This window comes from Citrus clementina, unplaced genomic scaffold (genome assembly GCF_000493195.1).
Source record: "Citrus clementina cultivar Clemenules unplaced genomic scaffold, Citrus_clementina_v1.0 scaffold_6, whole genome shotgun sequence".
NCBI classification, from domain to species: Eukaryota; Viridiplantae; Streptophyta; class Magnoliopsida; order Sapindales; family Rutaceae; genus Citrus; species Citrus x clementina.
In genome coordinates, this window is record NW_006262139.1 from 24,236,367 (window position 1) to 24,260,110 (window position 23,744).

Sequence of the window (23,744 nt, forward strand, 5' to 3'; positions counted from 1 at the left end):
GAAACTGCTTTTTTTGGTTATCACATATGAACTCTGTTGACTGTTGTTAATGTAATCGCATTCTCTAACTTGCTGATACAATGCCAGGGAAATTTTTTTTTAAAAATGTAGATATTCTACTTCTATGTGTTGGCCCTCTGAAGTAACTAAGGTCGGTGAAGTTAAATGAGAGACAAAAAAATTAATGTCTTCACAACAAGATTCATGATGGCAGAGGTGGGTTGTGCCTGACATGAGAGGCCAAGCATGCATTGATAAAGAAACACTTTCAAGACATGAAAATATGAAGTTACCCATTTTAAGAAGCACAACTAATTCTAGTTCAATCATTCAAAAGCCACGCACATGCAAGGAAAAATTCTGCACAACAATCACCACTTACGGTCCGTTTGAATGAATAAAGTTTTAGCTCCTAAATAGGTCTCATATTATATGGTCAATCCCCATCTACAGATAATCAAACCCACATGACTGGCAGGGTCCATTGAATGATTGACCATTTCCCCAGAGATGCACAAAACTATTAAACATTAAATATGTATTAAGCTATCCAATAAAATACAGATCTATGTTTAAACCAATCGATTAGAGGACAGAAAGAAGAGCCGAAACTCAACACAAACAATTGAGCTACTCAACACAACCAATATTCATAATTAAAAAACAAAGCATCCTTCCTTCATTTTCATCAATATTATACTCCTAATTTAAACCAATTAATATATAGTCTCTTGTTTCCACAAACACAATCTCCAAAAACAAATCTGTAATTACCCTTTAATCAATTGACAGAAAATGGGAATCTTCAATCAATTACTCCCACTAAGCCAACACAATCACCAGGGCACCAAAATAAGATGAGGCACAGAACCCAGATGAGAACAATTAACAAAAACAAAAATGGTCATTGCTAAAGAACAAGAAGAAGATTAAACGAACCAAGAAACACAGAATAAATGAACATGTATAATTATCCTTGACATGATAAATGGTACAAACATGTATACATAATTATCAGATCCTCACAGCCGAAAGAACAAAGAATTTAAACCAAAATCATTTTCTATTCCTCAATGCAACTTTACCACAAATCACAACAATGAAAAACAACTCCACAACCTCGAATATTTTTTAATGTTTTTAGTTAAAAGCATCACACCTGCGCCTAATCTCTCCTCTTCTTCCAGTCTTAATACCATAAAGACTAAGCTTCTCCATAGCTCTAGCAAAAGCCTTAAAGAACTCATTTTGATCTCTCGCATAAAGCTCCACATAAGGCTTTGTTCTTGGATCATTAAACAACCCATGATCTGACTCCAAAAGCCCCAACCCTTTAGGCAGATTTTGATAGTACAAGTTATCAAACTTGTTGGGACTCATAATATCATTGAACACAGACAAAGTAGGGTTCTTTTGATAATCAGCGCAAGCCTTCTGCAAAGCCTCGGCAAATCTTGGATTATAATGAGCATCATAGTGAGGTATCCTGCTGTAATTATAAATATTACCACTAAATTCGTTGCAATGAGAGAATCCAATAGTGTGAGCACCACTCAGAGCCACCATTTCTTGAACTGAAAATTTTCTTTTTGCAAATATATCAATAATCTGTGACATGGGCATGGTTGGCTTTGGAAGGTTCCCTTCAACATCAGCGGCTTTTGAGACCCTCACATCTTTACGGCCCAAATAGACATTGTAATACGGGCCACCCACCATTGTGACCAGATCACGAGTGGCAACGGCGAGGATGTCGGAGCAGGAGACAGTGTTGGGACACTGAAGCTCAAGGGCTGTCTTCGCACGGGTGATGACGTCAAATGCGTCGCCGGGGAGGGAGAGATTGATGTCAGCATCACGCTCGGCCTTGTTGAAGGGGGTTGAGGTTATGAGGATGGAGGAGTCGCAGCCGTTGAGGAGACAGTCGTGGAAGAAGAGGCGGAGGGTGGCAGCGGCGGTGGTGGGGCTTGTGATTTGCTTGTTGGTGATTGTATCTTGCATGATTTGGTTGAATCTTGGGCATGATTTTGAGTAGTAGTCGATGCTGAGTCTAGATTCTGCGAGGTTTACAAGAAATGAGAATGAGAAGATGAGAATGCAGAGAGCTTGCTGAGGTTTTGTCATTTCTGGTGTTGAGAGGGGTGCTGGCTGCTTGCTGAAGCTCAAAAGGACAGCTAAAGAAGTGCTTTTGGGGCTTAAAAATAAGCACTTTCAGAAGAGTGGCGGTAGATGTGGAGGGTTTAAGTTTCACTGAGGAAGAAACAAAAAAAAAAGAGCACTTATTTTACTAGTGCTCTCTTAGTGTAAGACAGTGAGAAAGAGGAGAGACGTTTATCAATCAACACCAATCACGGGGTCGTCGGCTCTATTACTGTAAGAATAGGGGCCCACGTTAATGTGGGTTGTTTGAATAAAGATTAAGGCTACGTTTGGGTTATAATAAAATTAGTAATTATCAAATTCGTCATTGTGGTTTATAAAAATAACAAATCGGTCCCAGATATATCGAATTTGTCTCAAATTCGTCCCTACTGCAGGGATAGTAAAATCTGGGTCCGGGTTTGGCCTTCCCGGTTCCAGACTCGGATACCAAAATGTTGTAACGGATTCGGATTTAAACCTGGTTTTTATGACACCGGGTTCGATACGGGTTAAACCCGGAATAATCCAAGTTTTTGGATTACGGGTTTTCAACTCGAATCACATACAAATAAAAAAAAAAATTAAATACACTTTACAAATGTACAAAACCATATTCTACACAAATCTATTACAAATACATATTTTTAATTTTAAAGCAATAAATCATTTACAAATATAGATCCATGACATAACATTCACAAAATACAAATCCATGTCTACAATTCAAAATCGCAATCCACGGATTTAGTTCACAAACTTCAACGATCGGCGTCAGTTGAAGCATTGAACAACAGCTGCTGATGATATGATGATGATGAACATGTTGCAACCGCGAGTACGATTCCCAAAGGGTGGATGAACAACAACCAAAACCGAAATCGCGATGGACAAATGGAGGCTGATGATGATGATGAACATGAAAACAGCGATGCGAAGCAATGGCGAGTAACAACAATGATTTGATGAAGAGAAGAACTGAAGAGAGACGAAAATGATGATTTGATGAAGAGAAGAGAAGAGGTGAAGAGATGGGAGAAGAATGACTTAGGCGGCTATGAAAGTGGGAACTAGGAATTATGGCATCAACTTTTTTTCCCCCTTTTTATATCAAAAAAATAATTAAAACATAATGCTAAAATAAGAATATCTAGGCATGGGTTCTGCATATGTGTGTTTATGAGAACCCGGAAACATCTGGGTTGGCAAAATTATATTCGGATACCGGATTTATTTTAATCCAGTACAGGTTAAATCCGGTCCGAATTATCCGGGTTTGTCCGGGTCTGAATTATCCGGGTTTGTCCGGGTCCGAGATTAAATTGCCATCCCTACTGCTGCTACTATTGGGACTACAGAGTATGAACTAATTCTATAGCAAGAGATAAGTCATTTGAGGGGAAATTTTGTCATAATAGAAAAATATTTGGAACTTATTCTATTTATAAAAAAAAGGAAAAAAATAATAAAAATGTGTAAATATTATTTGTAATAACAAAGTTAGATGATAGTAATTAATATGACTAGCAATGGAAAAAAAATGTTTACCTTGAATCGGAAGGATTTGTTGTTTCAAGCATTGGTTTTTAGTTCAGTTTGAGATTTTGAAAGTGGCAAAAAAAAAATTTTTTAAAAAAGAGAAAAATATTGATTTGATTTTTTTTAAATAAATCGAGCCAAAATTTATCCACTCCTAATTATATTTGAGAGAAAAAATATCATCGATTGAAATAAACTTAATTTTTCTTTAAAAAAATAAATTCAAAAGTCTAAAGATTTTGATTTTTCTTATTATTTCTTTGGTGTTGAATATTCAAATGAAATAAAAATTAAATAAAATTGAAACGGATATTGCCCACCCATGATAGACGGCAAAAATGGATATCAGAAGTGGTAAAACCTATGAACTTATCTATTACGTAGACAAATTATGGGGACTAATTTGATAATTTCACAAGATAAATTGCATATTCAATTTCCGCGTGGAGTTCAAAATGTAATTCAATAATCTTGAAAAAAAAATGTTAAAAAAAAAATACAGTGTATATGGTTGGAGCAAACTGGAAATGGAGGCGATGAAGGTAACGTGGGCCCCTAAAGTCATCATCAGACGGTTATATTATATAGGACGTTTTATAATTGGATTTTTTTAATGAAAATAATTAACAATAGTAATAACAAGAATTGAAAAAAGGGTCTGCCTAATGTGCATCTCGTGTATGCATGCTTCGTTACATGCAGCCAACACAACCGTTACATGTGTGCAATAATGATCGTAAAGTAACCGATCGTTCTGGTTGAATTCACAACCATCCTTGTTTGTGTGCAAGTGTTCCAAGTCGTTTACTCTTGTCACAAGTTTTGTAGTTAGTGTCTCTTATTGTCTCAACCGCTGCTCGTTAATAGTCCAACTAATTTTACCCCATGTCACAAGTATTGTAGCTGCTCTCTTGTTGTCTCAACTACTTGACATTAAGCCACAAGTTTAGTAAGAAACTCTCCCAATACTTGTATTTTTAGTATGTTTAATTCAAGATAAATATAATACCATGACATGATTTTCTTAAATACAATGTTAATTAGAATTAACTATTATAATATTATATATCCAAGTAGGATTAAATTTAGTTCTCTAATTATTAAATTATTTAATGATTAAATTCCACAAATTTGTTTTCATATCTTCTAAGTAATATTTTTCAAGTCACAACTTACACTAATACAATCCTAATTCAAATTAAAAATTTTCTAAGTGATTTTTTTTTTTTAAGTGGATGATAGCTGAATTGAAATCAATAGAAAAATATAGTTTGGACCATGTGAACCATGAGAATGCAGAGTGGGATAAAGGAGAAATTTTAGAATCATCCATACTACAAGCAAATTATGTTATGTCATTTGTGTATGTGTTTTGAAGAATCAACATACAATTCATGGTTATATAAAATTAAAACAGACATGTCATGTATGTATTAAATGGTCATATTACATGTGATATAGTATTGAAATCAAAGTGGTGTTAATGAGGATGCCTTAAAGGTGATATAAAATCTTTACGCTCTAAATTAATATTAGCGTGAATATTATTTCTTAATTTATATAACAATTGAATTGTTGAACCTTACTTAGCATTGTTATATATATGATTTTTTTCTATAATACTTTTTTTTACAAATTAAAATAAGAAAAAAGAGTTATACTCCCATTATATAAAAAATCATATAGTATTATAGAAAAAATCCGTGATTGCAATTGTAATAGGAATTGTAATTATTATTTTAATACAAATTGTCAATAGTTGTAATTGCCACTGAACTGAAATGGTAAATGTCGTTGACATTGTGATTGGAAATTTAGAATTGTAATTGTAATTATAATTGTAATTGGAATTGTAATTGTGATAGGAACTGTAATTGCTATTAGAATTATAATTATCGATGTAGTGGAAGTTGTAATTGTAATTGTTATCGCTGTTGTAATTATTTTTGTAGAATTACAACTGTATTTGTAGTGTTAATTATAATTAATAATACAATTATAATTGTGATTGTAATTGCGATTGTAATTACAACTGCTATTCTATTTATTGTTACAACTTCAATTCTGATATTGCTGTTGCTATTGTAATTGTTATTAAATAAATTGTAAGTATTGTGATTGGAATTACAATTGAAATTAAAGTTGTAATGGTTGTTTTAAAATTGAATTCGGAATTAATAATAAAAATTTATATGAAGTTATTGTAATTGTAATTTTAATGGTAAGAAATTGCAAGTGAAATTATAAATTGTAAATATAATTAAAATTGTAATTAGAATTTTACTCGAAAGATTGTCCATGACATGTTTTTCATTTTTGAAAGAGAAAGAGAAGCAACAGTAACTAATTTCTTAGAGCAGTACATTGACTTTCTCGTTCCAACTGGGTCACCACATACCGTTGCTGCCAGTCACCCACAAACTCTCAATTGTATTTTAAGATAACTTCCAGCCGCTGATTGTATGAAGCATCAATCCAGTGGTCTATATTTTTTAAAATATCTTAATTACATGCGATCTATAATAAATCTAGTGCATGATAGTCTTACTGTCTTAGCCTTAAAATTATTTAAATATAAAAAGCTTGAAAGAAACGGTTTCTTTGGCGCATATTTCGACACTCACAATGAGGTATCATGTTGTGGTTTCCCACTTCCCTCCTATGAATTCTTCAACGCGTTACATTCATGGGTCCCATCATTCTTCTCGGTGATTTAATAAACAAAATAATAAATATTTGTTTAGCATTAATATCTTGATTTAATTGTCCATTTTATCATTGTATTTAAAAAATATTTCAAAATATTTTCATAATTAAATATATTACACTCTCACTTTCAATTTTTTTTTAATAACACTCATGCAACAACATTCTTCAGATATTAATGAAAAGGAAAAATATTAATTTATCAAATTAATCTTTAAAAGTAACATTTTTTTAATAATACATGAATTTTTATGTTATTATTTTAATTTTAAGATTAATTTGGTAAATTAGTTTTGTTTATAGAATAATCATTAGTAAGATTGTTATAATGATATTAATAAACATTACTTTAAGTTGGCTGGTGTTATTTTATTTATGAATAATTATTAGTGAGATTATCTCACAAGTATAAAAAGTACTAGTTATTTTATATTGATATTTATTAGTTAATTTCTGATAAATAATTATTGATTAATATACTAATTAATTTTTTTTAAATAAACTAATTAATGTCAAGAATATTATCTAATTAGTATTATTGTAAAAGTCAAGAAAAAGTAAGGGCCACAATGTAACATATTTATCCATACTCCATATGAATGTCTTAATGTATGTTTTAAAATATAAGAATTAAATGGACATTTAAATCAAAATATAGAAACTAAATGATCATTTATCTTAAACAAAATACAAAAGATTTATCTTTTATTTTTATTTTTTTGGAATACGATTTGATAATTAAGGTTGGAAGTTGAAACTATGTTGAGATTTGGGTGGCTCTTCTGCCCCTCGGAAAAAAAAAAAACATTTTTGAGATTTTAATCTCATATATTTTATGATTGGAAAATGTTTGGTTTTGATTTATGTAATATTTAAAAGTGATTTGAAAAAGAAAAAGAAAAAAAAAAGAAATTCAAACAAAAGGATTGCATGAAAGAAACAAATTATAGCAGCGGAGCGGTCTTCAAAGATTCATAGCCACGAACGAACTGCTGCCAGTCAAAAAATAAAAAATAAAAAGTAAAAAGAAGGAACATTTGAAAAGAGTGGAAGGTGGGGGAAACACGTTTAGCTTTTATTTTCAAGTAGAATCATATCACCCTTCAGAAACTCAACAGCGTCGATAGATAGATAATTGATGTTCGGACTCGACTAGCTTACAGAATCTGTAAGGTACAGACTGCAGCATCAGCCGTTGGATGTGGTTGGATGTGGAGTGAGAAACTGAACAATAGAAAATCGGATGGTGGGATGACGGGAGATGTTTGTTACAGAATCTGTACCATAGACAGGTCCTTGATGTTCTTAAAGTTTTGATTAGTGAACTAAAATCCCATCTATTAAATCAAAAAATGCATTAATTGCATGCACTCTTGAAATGATTGTTTCAAAAGCAATCAATATTGTCCTGTGGATTATATTAGCTTTACTGGTTAATAATATTCTTTCCTGGAAGTGTGTAATCAATCTTGTTGGAAAGAAATGTGTCGGTGAAAGATCTTTTAAATGTAATTGTGCATATAAACAAAAATACCGGGTTTTAGCCAAAGTGATGACTGACAGCAATATTGAAGTGCCTAAATTCCACAAAAAAAAAAAAAAACAACCCAATATCTATCAGTAAACAGCTAAAACAATGACCAAAATAAGCAAAAGATTATTAGGTGTTAGGAGGCTGTGTTTTAATTGCACATGCACGATGGTCCCATTCCAAGATGAAGGCCAGTTGTTGGCTCTTGGGTTCAAGTCTATTTCAATATCAACAGCTCATTATTCCTATTCTGTCTATACACTCACAGCTTGAATTTACAATTAAAATAAGAAAATTATCTACCGTTTATCTGTTTTTTTTTAACTTTTTTTTTAAAATACACAAATTTTTTTTTTTTTGGAATGAATCCATATGAAGTTACATTTTTTTTTTTCACTTTTCTACTTTCATTTGAAGACCGTTAAGAAACTAACATATATTATGTAATGACTTTTTTACCTTCAAATGTATAAGATAAATTATCCACCGAACCTGTTTTTTTGTATTTTTTTAAAAATACACAATTGTTTATTTTTTATTTTTACTAAACTCCACTTGAAGTTATATTATTTTGCACATTTCCACTAATGTGTCGTTGTAAAATAACAATTTTACCCTTATGATGTTAGTAAAGTTCTAATGATGTTGTAACGAGAGTGGATCAATGAAAAAAATGTTAACTTCAGGTGAATTCCAGTAAAAAAAAAGATTTGTGTATTTTTAAAAAAATAGTGAAAAAATGGGTAGACGGAAGATAATTTCCCATTAAAATATTCGGACACAAGCAACCTGGGGAACATTAATTTGAACATAATGCGGTGTTTTCTTGAATGACATATTTACAGTAGTGTTGATATATACGAGTAATAATTTTTTTTTTTTAAATTACATGAGACTAATGTTCAAATTACAACTCATATTTAATGAGATTAGTATACTGATATTTACAATCTGACAAATTACTGTGACTAATTTATAAATCTTATATAGTACAACCTAAATTTTAACTCTCTCTAATATTCGAGGAACGTTCACTCCACTCACATTTCAAAAAGGAGAGGACTGTTTTCACTCAAATTGAAGAAAGAAATTAACACCACAATACATTGTGGGGGCTAGAACCCAAGACCTAACAATTGCGAGACTTGGGTTCTAAAGCCTAGTGGCTATACGAGTAATGATTTAGAAGGCATGGAGAGCAACTTCTGCATAGTACTTAATTTTAGTATCATTTATGAGCGTTACAGAATTGCACTATCTGTACAACAGCTCAGCATATAGGGGGGCGAAATTATGGCCAGTCCATTTCTGGTATGTATACCACAATCAAATGGACCAAATGATATGCAATTCTTATTTCATTCATATGTGAATGCCGCTGGAAGTCTATGCAATCTTGAGACTGAAATACATACTACACATCGATATGTTCCATCTGATGCATAAATCATAATAACAACAATCAAATTTCAGCTTAGAACTAAGGATCCACGTCCACATATCAACAAAGTGACGTACTCTCTTGTTCAACCCAATGGAAAATAATATCTTTCCATATAGAAGAGTACATTTGATGAGCCTGACGAAATATGGAGAAACAATTATTTCTTAATTAAATTAAACGAAGTGCCGAGCCATAATGCCACTAAATTTAATACAGAACTTCAAGGAGAAAACAAAATACAGCTATTTCATTCGGGAAAACATGTCCTCAACTTAAATTCATCTACTTCGACAAAAAGGTATACGAGTCACAGTTTAATGATAGGAACCAATGATTTCAACTTGACAAGTCTTGGAACCTCTTTCAAACTTTAAAATTTTCTGACTAAAGATCACCGTTCTTCAGCAGGTACTTGACCATTTCTTGTTTATTCTCACCATCAAATCCGCTAATTTTGAATCTCCTGACATGTAACAATAAAGAATGGGGCATAGAATGTGATCCAATCCATTCAATATCATGACCAGTATTATCAAGATTGATGTCCTGAATACAGAGCCAAATATACACATATGTATATAATAAAAACAACAGATTAAATACAATTTGGTTCAAGAATTCATTAAATCCTTACCAGCACTTCTAAATTAGGTAAACTATCAAGTGTGGTGGGAAACATTTGCACTTTCAAACTTAGGTACCAATCTCTATTCGCAAACAAGTCAAATTGGCAAGTGTAGGGAATAAATTCTCATAAACAATTAATGCCAAGACCCTTTCAAGGAGAAAAAGAAACAATCAAACGATGTAGTAACACTAGAACTTCCCTCAACTCAATTACATTGATAAACAAAAATTTTCATAACGTTCTCACGTAAAAATCCAGAGATATGCAACATTTGGAGCCCTGATCATAATTTTGTGCAAATCACTAAAACCACGAGGATCCCAATTCACAAGATGAAAGGTTAACCTCTTCAGAGTTGGGGACGAAAGAGTGAAGTGGATTGCCGGATCGATGTTAACAGCATATACCTTTGTCGACAAATCTTCAATCACAGGACACACAGAAAAAAGATTCTTAGTCATAGGTCTATCGAACAAAAACACTTCAAGATTAAGAATCTTGACATTTGGGAAGCCCTTTCCAGAGGGAGGAACACCGAAAAAAAAAAAAATCAACACTCAGCTTGATAACTTCAAGTGTTTTCGATGATCGCCAGATGAAGATGAATGGTGAAGTTCAATAGCATGAGAAACCCAGAATTTCAAAAGAGATAAATCTCTGATGTTCAGAAAACTCAGATAAAACTTGTCGACGTCACCCGGGCTAGAAAGAAGCACCCTACTCAGAAAATTCTGAAACCAAGTCAGAGTGTCGTCAGGCAAATTATGAGCTATTCGATACTTTTCATTTAAGCACGAGGTTGAGGTTTGTCTGTCACTGACGCGAAGATTTGTCAGTCCAAGTCCAAAGGAGTTTCCATCTTGAAAGACAGATGCAAGTTGCCACTGCATATCTTTTGGACAGAAATGAAAGAATGTAGTGAAATATTTCATCAGGAAAATGGCTGATTTTGTCTTCTTGAACTCTATCTGAATGTTTTCATCTGCTCATTTCTTTTCATCTGCTAACCTAAGACTTAAGAGATTTAAAAACAAGGCTACAATTAATTTATCATAATGAAAATTAAAAAAAAAAAAATGAAGAGTGGAGAAAGGATTATGTTGTTTGATTTCTGCGATGAACTTCAAGGAATCAACTCAGAGCCCTGCATGGCTGGAGACCTTAGTTGAAGAATGGGTTTTCAAGAGTCTCTGGAAGTGGTTCAGTTAGGTTTTTGGTTGTTTAGTATAAAGTTGGGGGGGTGGGGTTAATCCATGAGGTCCACAAATTCTGGATTTTAGAATACTAGTTATTTAATAAAAAGAAAATGGATGCGGACAGTTCCGACTGTTACAGATATTTTACATTTTTTTTAATTAAATATTTTTGTTGTCAATAGTTAGCGTAAGATTAATAGTTCAACTTATGCTGTGAAGTTGTCAAAATGTTAAAAACAAATCATATTTAGAACAATGATATGAAAACCAATCATTGGACATAATCTAGGGGTTTTTTTTTTTTTTTCAAATGATATATTTACTAGTACTAGTAAACTAGTATATATGAATCATCCAGCCGTGGCATGGCGAAAGGCATCTACAGTGGGCAAATAAATAATTTTAATAACATTGAGCATTACAAAATTGTGCCATGTTCGCCGTTGCTCATTATATCATACACACAGGACGAAGTTGTTCGCTAGATCATTTTTAGAATACACATATAACACAATCAAATAGTTCATTTCTAGACAGAAATGCATTCTGGATATGGGCCACCTGATACATCAATCATAACAACAACAAATCAAGTTTCAAAGTAGAATGAAGGATCCCTAATGATACTGCTGGTAAAGGCGGCTCTTCATGAAGTCGGTGAGTTGTGACTTATAGGAGGTTCCTACAATTTGTTCATAATCTTTCCACCATTGCATGAAGCTGCTTCCTCCCAAGAAAATCTCTGGAGATACTGCATACTCCTTGATCTGCTCCATTACATACTCTTCAAACTCAATCAGCTTCTTTCTTGTTGATTCTTCCTCCTGACCATTCCTAAGCAACTCGCATTGGATTAAAGCCTCTTCAACATGTGCCCAAAAGCAAGAATCCTCCGTTAGGCTGGCGGACACATTTTGTTTCCTCGTGATAACTTGACTGCTCAATGGTTTTCCTGCTTCTTCTAGCCATTTCTCCAACTTTATGTAATGCTCAGATCTTCCATTAGCTTTGTAGTCCTTTTTACCATTCTCTTTGTAGTAGTCAGCAATGTCAAGTGGTTCAACCATCCTTCGATAATTTGTGCCACCATATAGCCACCGGGTTCTGAAGGATGCCTCTTCTTTCTGGGGCATTCTCTCCACTTCAGCAACCATTTCTTTCCAGTAATTGGTCAGGGATTTCTTAAATGTAACAACGTGCAAATCCTTTTTTGATCCTCTGTTCTTGTAACTGTCATAGTAGCCCTTGTCTTCAGACTTGGAAACCTTCTTGTACCATTCAAGCTTGGCCATATCTTCCTTCCTTTTGTTCAGTTTCTTGGAGGGATCAAACCCCATCTTCCTTTTTGAAACAAAAGCCTCTTCACATTTTTCCAGTTTTGCAATCAGTGGATTGCTGTCACCGCTTTGCTGTCACCAAGAAGGCAGCCATAAATTAGACATGTGGAGAATTTCAAAACACATGCCAAACCACAATAAAAGGAAGGTTCCATCACTAACAAAACAGTTTCACATGTATTTTTTTCTTTTTCTTTTTCTAAATTTTGTTCACAGGTTTTTCCACTCCCCTCTCTTTTTTCAAAATCTGATTATGATTTGGCATGAAAGAAAAGTAATTTTCATTAGAAACTAAATTCAGAGGTTTGAAACAAAATTAGGCTACCTGTCTTCTATTAAGTCCAATGGCTTGCAGTTGCAAAACTATCCCTGCCTGACGTGGACACTCAATCATTTCACTGAGCTGTGAGATTCCCTTGAAGCTTATGGTAGACATGAGACGCTTCACAACAGCCCCATAATCAAACATGTGCCATTGTTCATTAGGGGGTTTGTTTCTAGCTATTTCTAAATCCATTGCCACCAATACTTCAGACACTGCTTCAGGGTCCTCTAGAGAAGAGCATCCATATTTAGAACATAAGAGAAATATACCAAAAGGCTTGTAAATGCCAATTTGGGAATCAATTTCCATGGCATTAGGATTGTAGGGTGAAATGAAAAATCTTGGTACCAAGTCTTGGCTTGCAGCAACATGGAGAAAGTCAGAATTCCACATCAAGTTCTGTGATATGGCTTGTTGTAAGCCTTTGTCACCAATAAGGGGTGCACCAAAAGTAATGCAGAGAGGGCGTTTGGTGCCTGGTTGATTGATGCTTTTTAGCAGGCATAAAGTGAAGAGAGAAGCAACAGATCCTCCCAGACAGTGTCCAGTAATAATCATCGAAATCGAATTGCCTACCTGCATTAAGACAGATTTTCATGAAACTTCATCCAAGGTACTTTTCTGTGCCGCAATATGCTCCTTCACTACTATCACTAAAAATTTTCTCTTTCTAAAGGTAAGTTTGGGAATAAGATATTGTGGCTTTTAATCTACGACTATTATAGAATGAAATTAATAATTGTCTTGTATAAGTGAGTGAGTAGTTGGTAAGAATTAGCCGCCGAGTAAAAGCAGGTGTTTATCAAACACTTCAACTTCAAGCAAAACACAACACATAAAAAATTTGCTCTAAGCCTTTTAGTTCAAGTTCAACTGCAGTATCCAAATTCGGTATAAAGATAATAGTATCTTCTGTTAGAACAAGAGTGAGCAAAATGCTTGTTCAAATACAGCCTAATGTCAACATTAGCCATTTCCAGTCATTCAATCTAATTTTTTTCCCAGGAATTAAGTTCTATCCCATTTTGGAAAAGTAAAAGAATGGCAAAAAACTTAAGCGTTCAAGAAAAAGACAGAGAGGTACCCGATCTTTGAAGCTAGAAAGCTGATCAAGGACACAGTCAAAAAGGGTCACCGCAGCTTTGCTAATGGAGAAAGATGAATCAATTTTGGTGCGTAAGAAGTGGAAGAAAGGAAGAGATGATGATGGAACCAACTCTTCCTCTTCAAGAAGCTGTTTTGTGCGGTTGGGTGAAACGACAAAAGCTACGATGATACAATTGGATTGTGGCTGTTGATAAACTTTCCATCTGATTTCCTCACTCTGGTTCAATTCTGTATAAAGCTCTGAAATTTTATCCCATGAAAGTTTCAAAAGACCAGAACTCACCACCAAATTTGCTAACTCTATTCCACTGCTGAATCTGCAACCAAGAACAAAATAAACAAACAAAAGAAAGATTAAACAAATGATTTTTTTTCCCTCTTCCGAGTAGTCCAAGTTGGGTTTTCGTATCAAGTATTTGCTAAAGTAACAAAACAAGAAGAGAATGTAAGTTTCTACTGACAGCGAAAATTGGCTCATCTTCTCCGATACTTTTCCACTTTGCTTTGAAACGCAGCAACGAGATGTTAGAATACGTAAAGAATCAACCTTCAATTTGTAGAAAGAATGGTGACAATTTCACAGCAAAGTCAATGGGCCAATAGACTTCTTTCGTTGGATCGTCAAGGAAACTTCTCAGTTATTGCCCTGCCAGTACCACTCCTGGAGTAAAATAAATATCTTATAATTTATAAAAATAATCAGGACCTTGATGTTTATGGGTCTCTGCGATGAATGAGAATGACTAGAAGTGGAAGGAAATACAAGACTCGGCAAATTCATTTTTGCCGCCTTGCCCAATCATTCTCGTAAGGACTTTTTAACTACGGGTCAATTAATGTTATTTTATTTCCTTTCACAAAAAGTTAAATAAAAAAAAAAAAAAAGAGATGTTATTTTATTCATTTTGAAGTAACTGGACTGTGCTAGCACCGGCACGCAGGTTGAGTAAATAGACCTCACCAAAATCTAAATTCCTGATGGTAAAATTTTAAACTGTGTTCTAATAGATTTGATTTAAGTGAATTTCTGTAAAATTCTGAGAGTAAATATATCAATCAAATTACAAAAAAACCAGATGCAAGATTTTAGATTATGTAAAAAATCAAGCTTTCCTCCTGTTGAAGAACAAAAATGGGACAATTTCATGGTCAGTCAATGGGGTAATAGACTTCTCTCTTTGTATTGTACTGTGAGGAAAATTCTGAGTTATCATCTTCCTCCTAGACAGTAATTAATAACAGACCAAAACCTTGATATTGATGGGTAGATTGCGATAAATGATACTCCAATTTGTTGCAAATATTCCTAGTGGTAGGTGAAAGAAAACTACAAGACTTGCAATTCGTTCTCGTAAGATCCTTTTTCCCAAGTGTCAATGGTGTTATTTTCTTCATTTTTAAGCAGCAGGACAGTGCCAAGTGGGACGCAGATAGAGAATCCAAATGCTAATTAACAGCAGGTTAGCCAATTTCGTTTTGACTGGGTTAATGGAATTGAAGGCCAAAATTGGTTACCTTTTCTGTTTTTCCCCTTTTTTTGTGGGAGTTCCTTTTTGCTTCAGGTGTACTTTATTATAAAACATTGAATCAAATTAATCACAATGAAAAGGGATCTGTGAAAAATATTGGCAAAATTTCACTTAGATAAGAGAGTCCTTACAGATGACAAGCCAAAATTCAGCTGTTCTTCTACGATGAAAGTTTGGAGAATCCCAAAAAGAATCAAAATAAAAAGTATAAAGCCGATCTTAATTCGTGAAAGACAATGGCTATATGAATGCAAATGCTCATCAGAATCTCGATAATTGATTTAACCGTTTAAACTTCTGATGTTAGCTTATTACATTACTTTCCGGGAGGAAGTGCTGGCAGATCTAAAAATTTGGATGTCTTTCGTGTAAATGTTTGTCAAGGCAAAAAGTAATAGCACAAATACAACTTGGGCACTCATGATACCAAAATGGCTGATGCTATTGCCAATTTCCATCCAGCTTCCTTTGTTTCGAACCTGTCTCCCATCAGAACATACAGTAAGTTTCCGAGGGAAAGGAAGTAATAGTTTCATTTTGTATATCAATAAATGAATCAGAGTTAGAAAGTGGGATACTGCATAATAATTAGGCAGTGATCGTACCAGGAAGAAGAAGTGGATGGTCATTACATCAGAAAGTAGTATAACAAGAAAATAGCATCCCAACCGTGGGACTCGGAGTAGTTTGGTTATAGCACTGAAAGTGCATCTGCATTGAAGTTTGGAAAAGACAATATGAACTTGTCATCATCTCTAACAGCAGAAGCAAATAAAGGATTGTAAGTTACTTCCTATATCAGAAGATTTTACAAACTTTCTAATATCATGACTTCTAGTTGAATAAACAAATTGATAAATTCCCAAGTTGTGGTAGGTAAGAATGCCACTCAAATAAAAGGTTTTCAAAGTAGTACTATACTTACATAACAAGCAGAAATGGTATGAATAACTTGAAGATAAGCAGAGCTGCCATCAGAAATGGCTGTAATTGAAAGTACATTATGTCAGCTGAATTACAGGTTCAAACAGGAAGCAAAAAAGGATCTTTGTAATGATTCTTTACTTACACTGAAGACAGTGATGAACCGATAGACTGATGAGATCTCAAAACTTGCAATACTTGCAAAATTCCCCGTTCCAAAGAATGCAACATTAAATAAAACCAGCTGAAAAGCGCAAGACACGAGAACAATAAAATTTAGCAGTGTATTCATTCATATAGTAACTTTCTGGGCTCTCATCAGCTTGTAGAAATTGTTGGGTAAAAGTTAATAATCTTTAGTCAAAGTTCATGGAATGCTGAGGACTACATTAGCCGCTGAACACGAAAAAATATGAAGAGAAAAAGCCAAAGCTTATTTTATTTCAACCATCTAAATCTACTACAAATCATATATACCAAAATATGCTACTTCATGCACTTGTCATGGTAGCCTAAAGGAAACCATGCATGGGAAAAGTTCATGATTTGTAGTGAAATAGAAAGAGAAGGGAATAAAAATGGAAAAAAGGGAATAAAAACGAAAAAAAAAAACTTACAAAAATCAATGGAATTCTCACATCAGACAGCTGCAAATATCTATTGTCATTTTCAAGAATAATGAGTCCCTCCATATTTGTCGAGTATGTTGACAATCTTTTCCCTGTACTCAAGTGCAGAAGTGCGTTTTCAAATAGTATCCATGACATAAGTACAAGAGCAAGTGCACTATAGAACACAGCTTCATATCTGCAAAGGTTCAATGGAAAGGGGAAAACCCACAACATTTATATTAGTACTGCATTCAACTTCAACAGAGAAAAAAGCACTATGACAACAAGTAGCTTGAACATTTGGTATACCCAATAGATAGAAGAAGGAATGGTGGTGCAAAACCGAGAAATATAGAAGTTAGTCGTGACAAGAGTCCATTTTCGGAAAATAACGGCATAACCATTGAGAAACCTATCACAAAATAAATACAGTAGGTTTAATATTGAAAAAAATATAGCGTGCCATTGTTAAGTGCTTCAAGGAAGCGGCAATAACAGCATTGAGAATTACAAGATACTAAATTCATATCCAATAAGCCTGTAGAAATAAGAACATCAAAAGCTTTACTCTCAGCAGTATGAGAGAGTAAAACTTATGATAAAATGTACTAGTCCAAAAATATACCAGTCCAAAAATATACCAGCAATTGACCAATTTATCAACTGGTGTACTAGAAGCAGTTCTTGCTTCTCTGTTCTGTGAGAGGTCGATAGCCATACCATCACTGATGCTAACCCAACCAACAGAGCCTAGTTTCATGGAGAAAATACAATAATTATAATTTTTTTTCAAAATTTTTGAATTTCTAATAGCAATGATATACTCATGTTGTGCACCTGTAAGTGAAAGAGCATGGGAAACCTGGCTTTCCCCATTCCAAGATTACAGATACTTAGCCAATACTTATTACCAGCAGCATGCATATCTAGCCATCTTGCAACTGCTCCAATTATGATAATCATTGCCCCACTCGCAACTCTGCACAGTTTTTAACCATAATCATGAGCCAACCAAACATGACTGTGAAACAGAGGTAATCAATATCATAGTTTGATTTTCTTAAGAATTTTTGGATTTCAGTAAATCACAATAAATTCTCTAGAAAGGTAAGGAAGAAATCAGACCTCAACTGTACATTATTATATTCAATACCCAACATGACCATGTCATGTCTAAATCACTAAGACTTGAAACTCTACAAAAGAAAATATTCAAGGGCAAGAAATTTACACTAATTGATTATTGTCAGGAATCTCTGCTGGCATCAGAGTGAATACAGACAAAAACCAGCAAGCAATCAAAACAAAAATTGGTATCCCAGATCTCCATGGAACAGTTTTAAATAGAAATAAAGAAGCTATGACCCCCGCACTTAGAAAACACCAAGTGTACAGCTCTCTCTTAGTGAAGCTATTCACCTGCAGAAAGGTAAAATAACATCATTCAATATGCTAAACAGCCACTTTAACATGGGTAATGGTAGGAAAATTAGTGAGGTGCGTTTGATGTCCATACCAGGAGTTCAAGAATCAATATTGACACAGCAGAAATGATGAGAAGTTTGACAATATAACTAAATTTTCTCGAACAAATGTGTCTCCACAATGCTAGTACAAATTGATATTCACTTAGTATTTGCGTCCAGAGAAACACGGTCATTGCAATGTAGGCATGGTAAAGTGGAGGAGAGTGCTCCAGAATAAATTTTATAGAAACTACTCCCATCAACAGACATCCGAATAGGTATACCTGCCACAGAGAACGACATACAAGAGATATATATAACGTAATTGAAATATAGAGTGATTACCAGTGCTGAAATTTAAACGCTAATCCACAAAAAACATTCTCACTGCTTCAAAACTTCAAGATTCAATTCATCATTATTATTGCTTGACAACTTCTGAAATTTATTTAGGGATCAGACCTTATGTATTTACCCAGAACTTCTTTATACTTTTTGTTCCCTTTCATTTCTATTGAATAATTGAAAGTAAAACTTAGAAGAGGTCGGGATGATTTAGGTGTTACTTTTCTGGTATTGTTTCCCTGGTGGAATGCTGGCCCCTGTAATATATCTCTCGATAATGAAGTATAAGATCGCAGCACATGGAGAAGAAGACTGATCATCCAACCAATATACCCAAGAGTAATAACTGACATCAGCATCAACCAGTCGTATGTTTGAAAATAATGAAGCCCTTGCAGTGCCAGGCTTCTCAAATTTTCTGAAAGCTTCATTGCCATTTCATAGTCTCTAAGAGATATTAGACCCTCAATCCGGTCCAATATAGAAGAGTAATGAACTAGCGGCTTAAAAGGCTTGAAATAAAATGAGTTTGTCTGCTTTATATCTGAGTTTGTCAAGAAAATCATTAGCAATAGCCAATTGAATTAACTCTGTCTATTCCCTATCACATATCTCCACAAATATCAAAGGAGATATCATTGAAAAACTTTGCAAAAGCTAGATAAATCAAAGTTAAAAGTGAATAAGAAATAAAACAAGAAAAATATGACATATTGATCAAAATAAGAAAGCACAAGCAGCAGCTCATTATGGCTCAATTTAAAATTGAATCTTTGTAAAATCTGTGCATGTTTCAGTCCATATAACAGAAAAGTACACTGATATAAGAAAAGGATACGTGATTTCCGAAGAAACTGATTGAGAATTTGCTTTGTATTGGCTAGCAAAGCTTCAGCATTTTCTGCCTGGCCATTGAAGTAGAAAATGAAATTTGTCACTTCTCTATTGGGTGATATGATCCTCCACATCACAAAATTATAATTTTAGGAAGAAAAATACATTTCCCCGCTGAAAACACTTGCTTATGACAGTTGAGCAATAGTCTGATTTATGGAACTGACCTCATTCATGTTAATGTATTCAAGTGGAAGATTTCCAACAGAGTTCACAGGACATGGCAGACCAAGAAGAGTTGACTGCCACAAAAGTCAATCAGCAGATCAGATCAACAAAAACTGTGGGTACATCAAACTAAGTAATTAGGATAAGATCCAGAACATCAAAGACAAAAGTTAAGTACAACCATGAGTGGTGCGATATCAGCTTGATTGACATCTACCCTTTCAATGCCATTAAGGCCCCATTCACTAGGGGTTGGCATGTCATGTGCATGTTCATCGATGAAAAGAAAACCACAATTAGAATGATTCGTTTCAGAGATTGGCTTAGGATGTTGAACGCCAGCTCCCCAAACAACAAGGGGGGTGTCAGTGTTTGTAGGATGCCCATCTCCATGACTACCTGTCAGTGAAAAAGTAATTATATCAGCAGCATTTTTATTTATTTTTTTAATATATTGGGGGCTCGAAGGGGAAACAGAAAGATATGTTATTACCATTAAATTAACCAATTTTACAATAGAGATGAGCAAGCTACACTCCAACAACCCAAAGAAACAATAAATCAGGTAGCAACTCATGAGACAACCTTTAATTTCTAAATCAACGAAATCCCAATTTTTATTGGTGAAAATTGCATATCTTGAGATCAACTTGAAACCAAAGCCCACTGAAGAAAAAAGGGAAAAAGAAAAGAAAAACATAACCATGTGTTATATGCATCAATCAGTCAAATATCCACTCAGCAAATGTGTCTAACAGATTAATCGGCTACAGAACCTAACATAAAGAAAAGACATGAAATGTTAGTGTTAAACCTATTGCTATATAAGACATGATTCACATCAAATTTATAATAATCAGAGATGCAACTAAATGGGAGGCAAAGAGTCTTTGGCCAGCTATTAGAGTTACTATCATCTGGACTTTGCCCAGAAAGAAAACCAATCATAGGTTTAACTGGAATGAAATAAGCAATAAATTCCTAAGGAAATTAATTAAATATAAAAGTATTCTGACCTTTGTCACTCATCCCATGATCAGCTGTGAAAATGTATGCTGTGCGATTGTCCTTGAAATAATCTTCCAGGAGAAAATACATACGCTTCGCAATATGGTCGACAACCTTCACATTATTGAGATAGATGGATGAGAAGGGCCGATGTGCATGTCCATTTGAATCACAACCAAGTAGATGTAGAAATATAACAAGCTTATCCTGCAGCAGTAACTTCCTCAATTTTGGATCTTCATTGGACCTATTAAGAAGGCTCTGAAATTGATCAAAAGACCACTCATCCAAAAATGACGCATCTGCAGTAACACTATCAAGTTCATAAAGCATTGAACAGAAGTGAGAACTATAGAAGCTAATATATTACTAGATGAAAAATTTCGACCTATAATTTCATTGGTAGTCGGTTTTCTCACACAATTCAGTTTCCAACAAGATTATTATAGACCGCTACTTGACTGGCAATGTGAACCAAAATAAAATTCACATTTTCAAGTTGGCTTGCAACATGCAATGTTATTGGACAATTTTACCATCAAGACCACCAAGAAAGCATAATTTAGAAGAAAAGAGAAGTTTAATGCAAAGGAAGTTCAAGAGCCAAACATGAATGAAGGTAAATCTTCCATAGTTAGCACTTAGGAGTTACTAGGTAGTGTAAGTATATATAAAACATATGCATTGACACACCAAGAAAAAAAAGGGAAAACTGGGAAAACTGAAACAGCACATGTAGTTGCGATATTCTAGTTCATAAAATATTCCTAAGTTCTTTCTGCTTCGACTTTTCAATTAATAACTTTTAAGTACACCAACAAAATATATGTTTCTAAAACAAAACAATTTTTGCTAATAGATTGTGATCAAACGAACCGGTTGCAAAATCTTCAAAGTCATGAGGATAACTGTTCCAGGTGCTGTGTGGCAAGGCTCCACAAAATATTGGTACTATATCTGGGCTACCAAAAGATATTGTATGTCGGCTTTGGTTGAAAACTGAATCAAATTCAACTGGATTAGCTTTCCATCCTGCAAAATGCAATAAAACATCTTTAGCAGACATAGGAAATGATTGGAACTAACAAACTTTACAGGCAATACAATTGGCTAAAAAGAAACATGAGAACCTGACCCTTTGTAACTGCACTAGGATCCTCATAAAAACCAGCAATTATTGCAACATGTCCTGGCCTTGACTCAGTTGGAGGCCGAGCATGAGACACTCCCCAACGACCTTGGTTTTGAATCACACTTCTTAAAAACGGTGCTCTATAATTTCCTTCTGAGTCAGGCTCATAAAATTTATCAGCTCGTAAACCATCCGCTGCATTAACATTTTCAACAAAAAATTAAAAAAATATAAAAGAATACAAATTGAGTCATAAAAGTGATAACAAAAACAAATTTTGAACAAGATCCTGCAGTAATTTCTTCATTCTGTAATAACGGAAATTTTCTAAATGAACACCAACCATAAAGTCTAACTAAGAATTTGGTTCAGTATCAATTTCATCCCATGGACCAAAAGCAAAAACTGTATTTGTAAACAATCTCAACACTCATCACTACTTTCTCAAGCTTAATATGGAAATACAAGAGAAACAAGTCAAAACAACCTCTTTTTAACCCTACAAACCAAAAACTAGAATGAGTCCATTCCTCTTGAAATGATAATAACCAACCCCAAAACCTCAAAATTATGAATTAAGAACTTATATGATGCATCTCATGCAAGCTCAACTCGAATGGTTGATCACAAACAGAGAAAAATAATCAACTCATTTGAGTTTAAAGTCATTCAGGTATCCGATTTCTGAAAGCACCACAGCTAGAGGTTCAAGAAACGCCTACTTTTACTCGGCAGCTGATATTTAACTAACCACCCACCTGGATTACTTGAAACCTAGTGATTCCATTTCAAAACGGCTGCACCGCATACACTATTTGACACACATTCAACTTTTGCATTGAGACATTTTAACAAACTGTTATTTATTTATTTTTATTTATTTTTGGGGTTTTGCGTTTCAAAGATTGAGGCAGTACCCACGAAAAGGACAAGGCGTTTGGCGGGAGCATCGAAGCGAGGGGTGACCGGATCCATGCCGTGAACGATAGGAGTCTTGAAATAAATATCGAATATGCTTAGCATGTACACTGCATGAAGGATCACCCCCAGAACCACCAGCCACATCTCCTGCGTCTTCAGCCATTTTTTTCCACGGCTCGTTGCTTTTTCTCTTCTCTTTCCCAAGATCCCGTCGATGCCCATTTGTTTTCTTCCCCTTTTTGTTTTTGATCTCGAGCTACAACTACCCTGTTTGTTTTGTTGTTGTTGAACTTGAGCCCAGTCGAGTACTTTTCTGAGTTTTGAGTGCGGGCAAAATGCACTACACAGAAATTTCTAAATGCACCCCTTATATTTTCAATATTTACTTTTCAAGACAATTTTCTTGGAGACAACTAGTCATGCAGGTTTTTTTTTTTTTTAAAAAAATAATTTTGCTCATTGCTTAATGCTTATGGCTTATGAAATTAATAAGAAGTTCACTACAGAACAGAACCAATTTATTTATCAAACTTATTGCATTCTTACGGCTAGCATATAGTTTTCAATTGATCGTTTCAAGGACACACTTCAGTAATGTCATGTTAGTTTAAACTGTAAACATTGTCAATGCTTTACGACTCTGGAGTCTGGAGTTGGTTGTGTTTCTGCTTCTGCGTTTTCGTCTGCTTTCTAGTCTGGTTCTAACAGATGTTGCTAGCTTGACTTTCCTAGGAGTTGGGAGCAGATCGTGATCTCTTAACAAGACGAAGCGTCGTTTATAAGAACGACATGAC

At 34.3% G+C, this 23,744-nt stretch overlaps 3 protein-coding genes across 3 annotated transcripts; all 3 read right to left on the reverse strand.

The window, feature by feature from the left end:
• Nucleotides 1-965: 965 nt before the first annotated feature.
• LOC18038860 (peroxidase 31) lies at nt 966-2,298 on the reverse strand. Its single transcript, XM_006430953.2, has one exon. It carries the CDS (start codon nt 2,122-2,124, stop codon nt 1,141-1,143), a length of 984 nt encoding a protein of 327 aa, XP_006431016.1. The 5' UTR covers nt 2,125-2,298; the 3' UTR covers nt 966-1,140.
• Nucleotides 2,299-11,543: 9,245 nt separating this feature from the next.
• LOC18038861 (senescence-associated carboxylesterase 101) lies at nt 11,544-14,747 on the reverse strand. The gene is made up of 4 exons (XM_006430954.2): nt 14,414-14,747; nt 13,930-14,269; nt 12,846-13,421; nt 11,544-12,592 (listed from the first exon to the last, which is right to left on the reverse strand). Exons 1-4 carry the CDS (start codon nt 14,428-14,430, stop codon nt 11,801-11,803), a joined length of 1,725 nt encoding a protein of 574 aa, XP_006431017.1. The 5' UTR covers nt 14,431-14,747; the 3' UTR covers nt 11,544-11,800.
• Nucleotides 14,748-15,586: 839 nt separating this feature from the next.
• On the reverse strand, nt 15,587-23,205 carry LOC18040066 (GPI ethanolamine phosphate transferase 1). Its single transcript, XM_006430956.2, has 18 exons — nt 22,947-23,205; nt 22,033-22,224; nt 21,774-21,929; nt 20,906-21,199; nt 20,071-20,288; nt 19,889-19,963; nt 19,666-19,732; nt 19,049-19,371; nt 18,533-18,766; nt 18,248-18,435; nt 17,854-17,995; nt 17,658-17,766; nt 17,326-17,428; nt 17,023-17,212; nt 16,551-16,649; nt 16,407-16,465; nt 16,087-16,192; nt 15,587-15,960 (listed from the first exon to the last, which is right to left on the reverse strand). Exons 1-18 carry the CDS (start codon nt 23,170-23,172, stop codon nt 15,793-15,795), a joined length of 2,949 nt encoding a protein of 982 aa, XP_006431019.1. The 5' UTR covers nt 23,173-23,205; the 3' UTR covers nt 15,587-15,792.
• Between the last annotated feature and the right edge of the window lie 539 nt (nt 23,206-23,744).

Bases quoted from the DNA above. Each gene is read 5' to 3' on its own strand.
- LOC18038861 (XM_006430954.2), bottom strand. The intron at 13,422-13,929 runs GTACCTCTCTGT...GTCTTAATGCAG, and splicing joins TTTCTAGCTTCAAAGATCGG to GTAGGCAATTCGATTTCGAT. The intron at 12,593-12,845 runs GTAGCCTAATTT...TCTTGGTGACAG, and splicing joins TTGGACTTAATAGAAGACAG to CAAAGCGGTGACAGCAATCC.
- LOC18038860 (XM_006430953.2), bottom strand. From the start codon at position 2,124: ATGACAAAACCTCAGCAAGCTCTCTGCATTCTCATCTTCTCATTCTCA.
- LOC18040066 (XM_006430956.2), bottom strand. From the start codon at position 23,172: ATGGGCATCGACGGGATCTTGGGAAAGAGAAGAGAAAAAGCAACGAGC. The intron at 21,930-22,032 runs GTCAGGTTCTCA...TGCATTTTGCAG, and splicing joins TCCTAGTGCAGTTACAAAGG to GATGGAAAGCTAATCCAGTT. The intron at 15,961-16,086 runs GTACGATCACTG...GATGGGAGACAG, and splicing joins CCATCCACTTCTTCTTCCTG to GTTCGAAACAAAGGAAGCTG.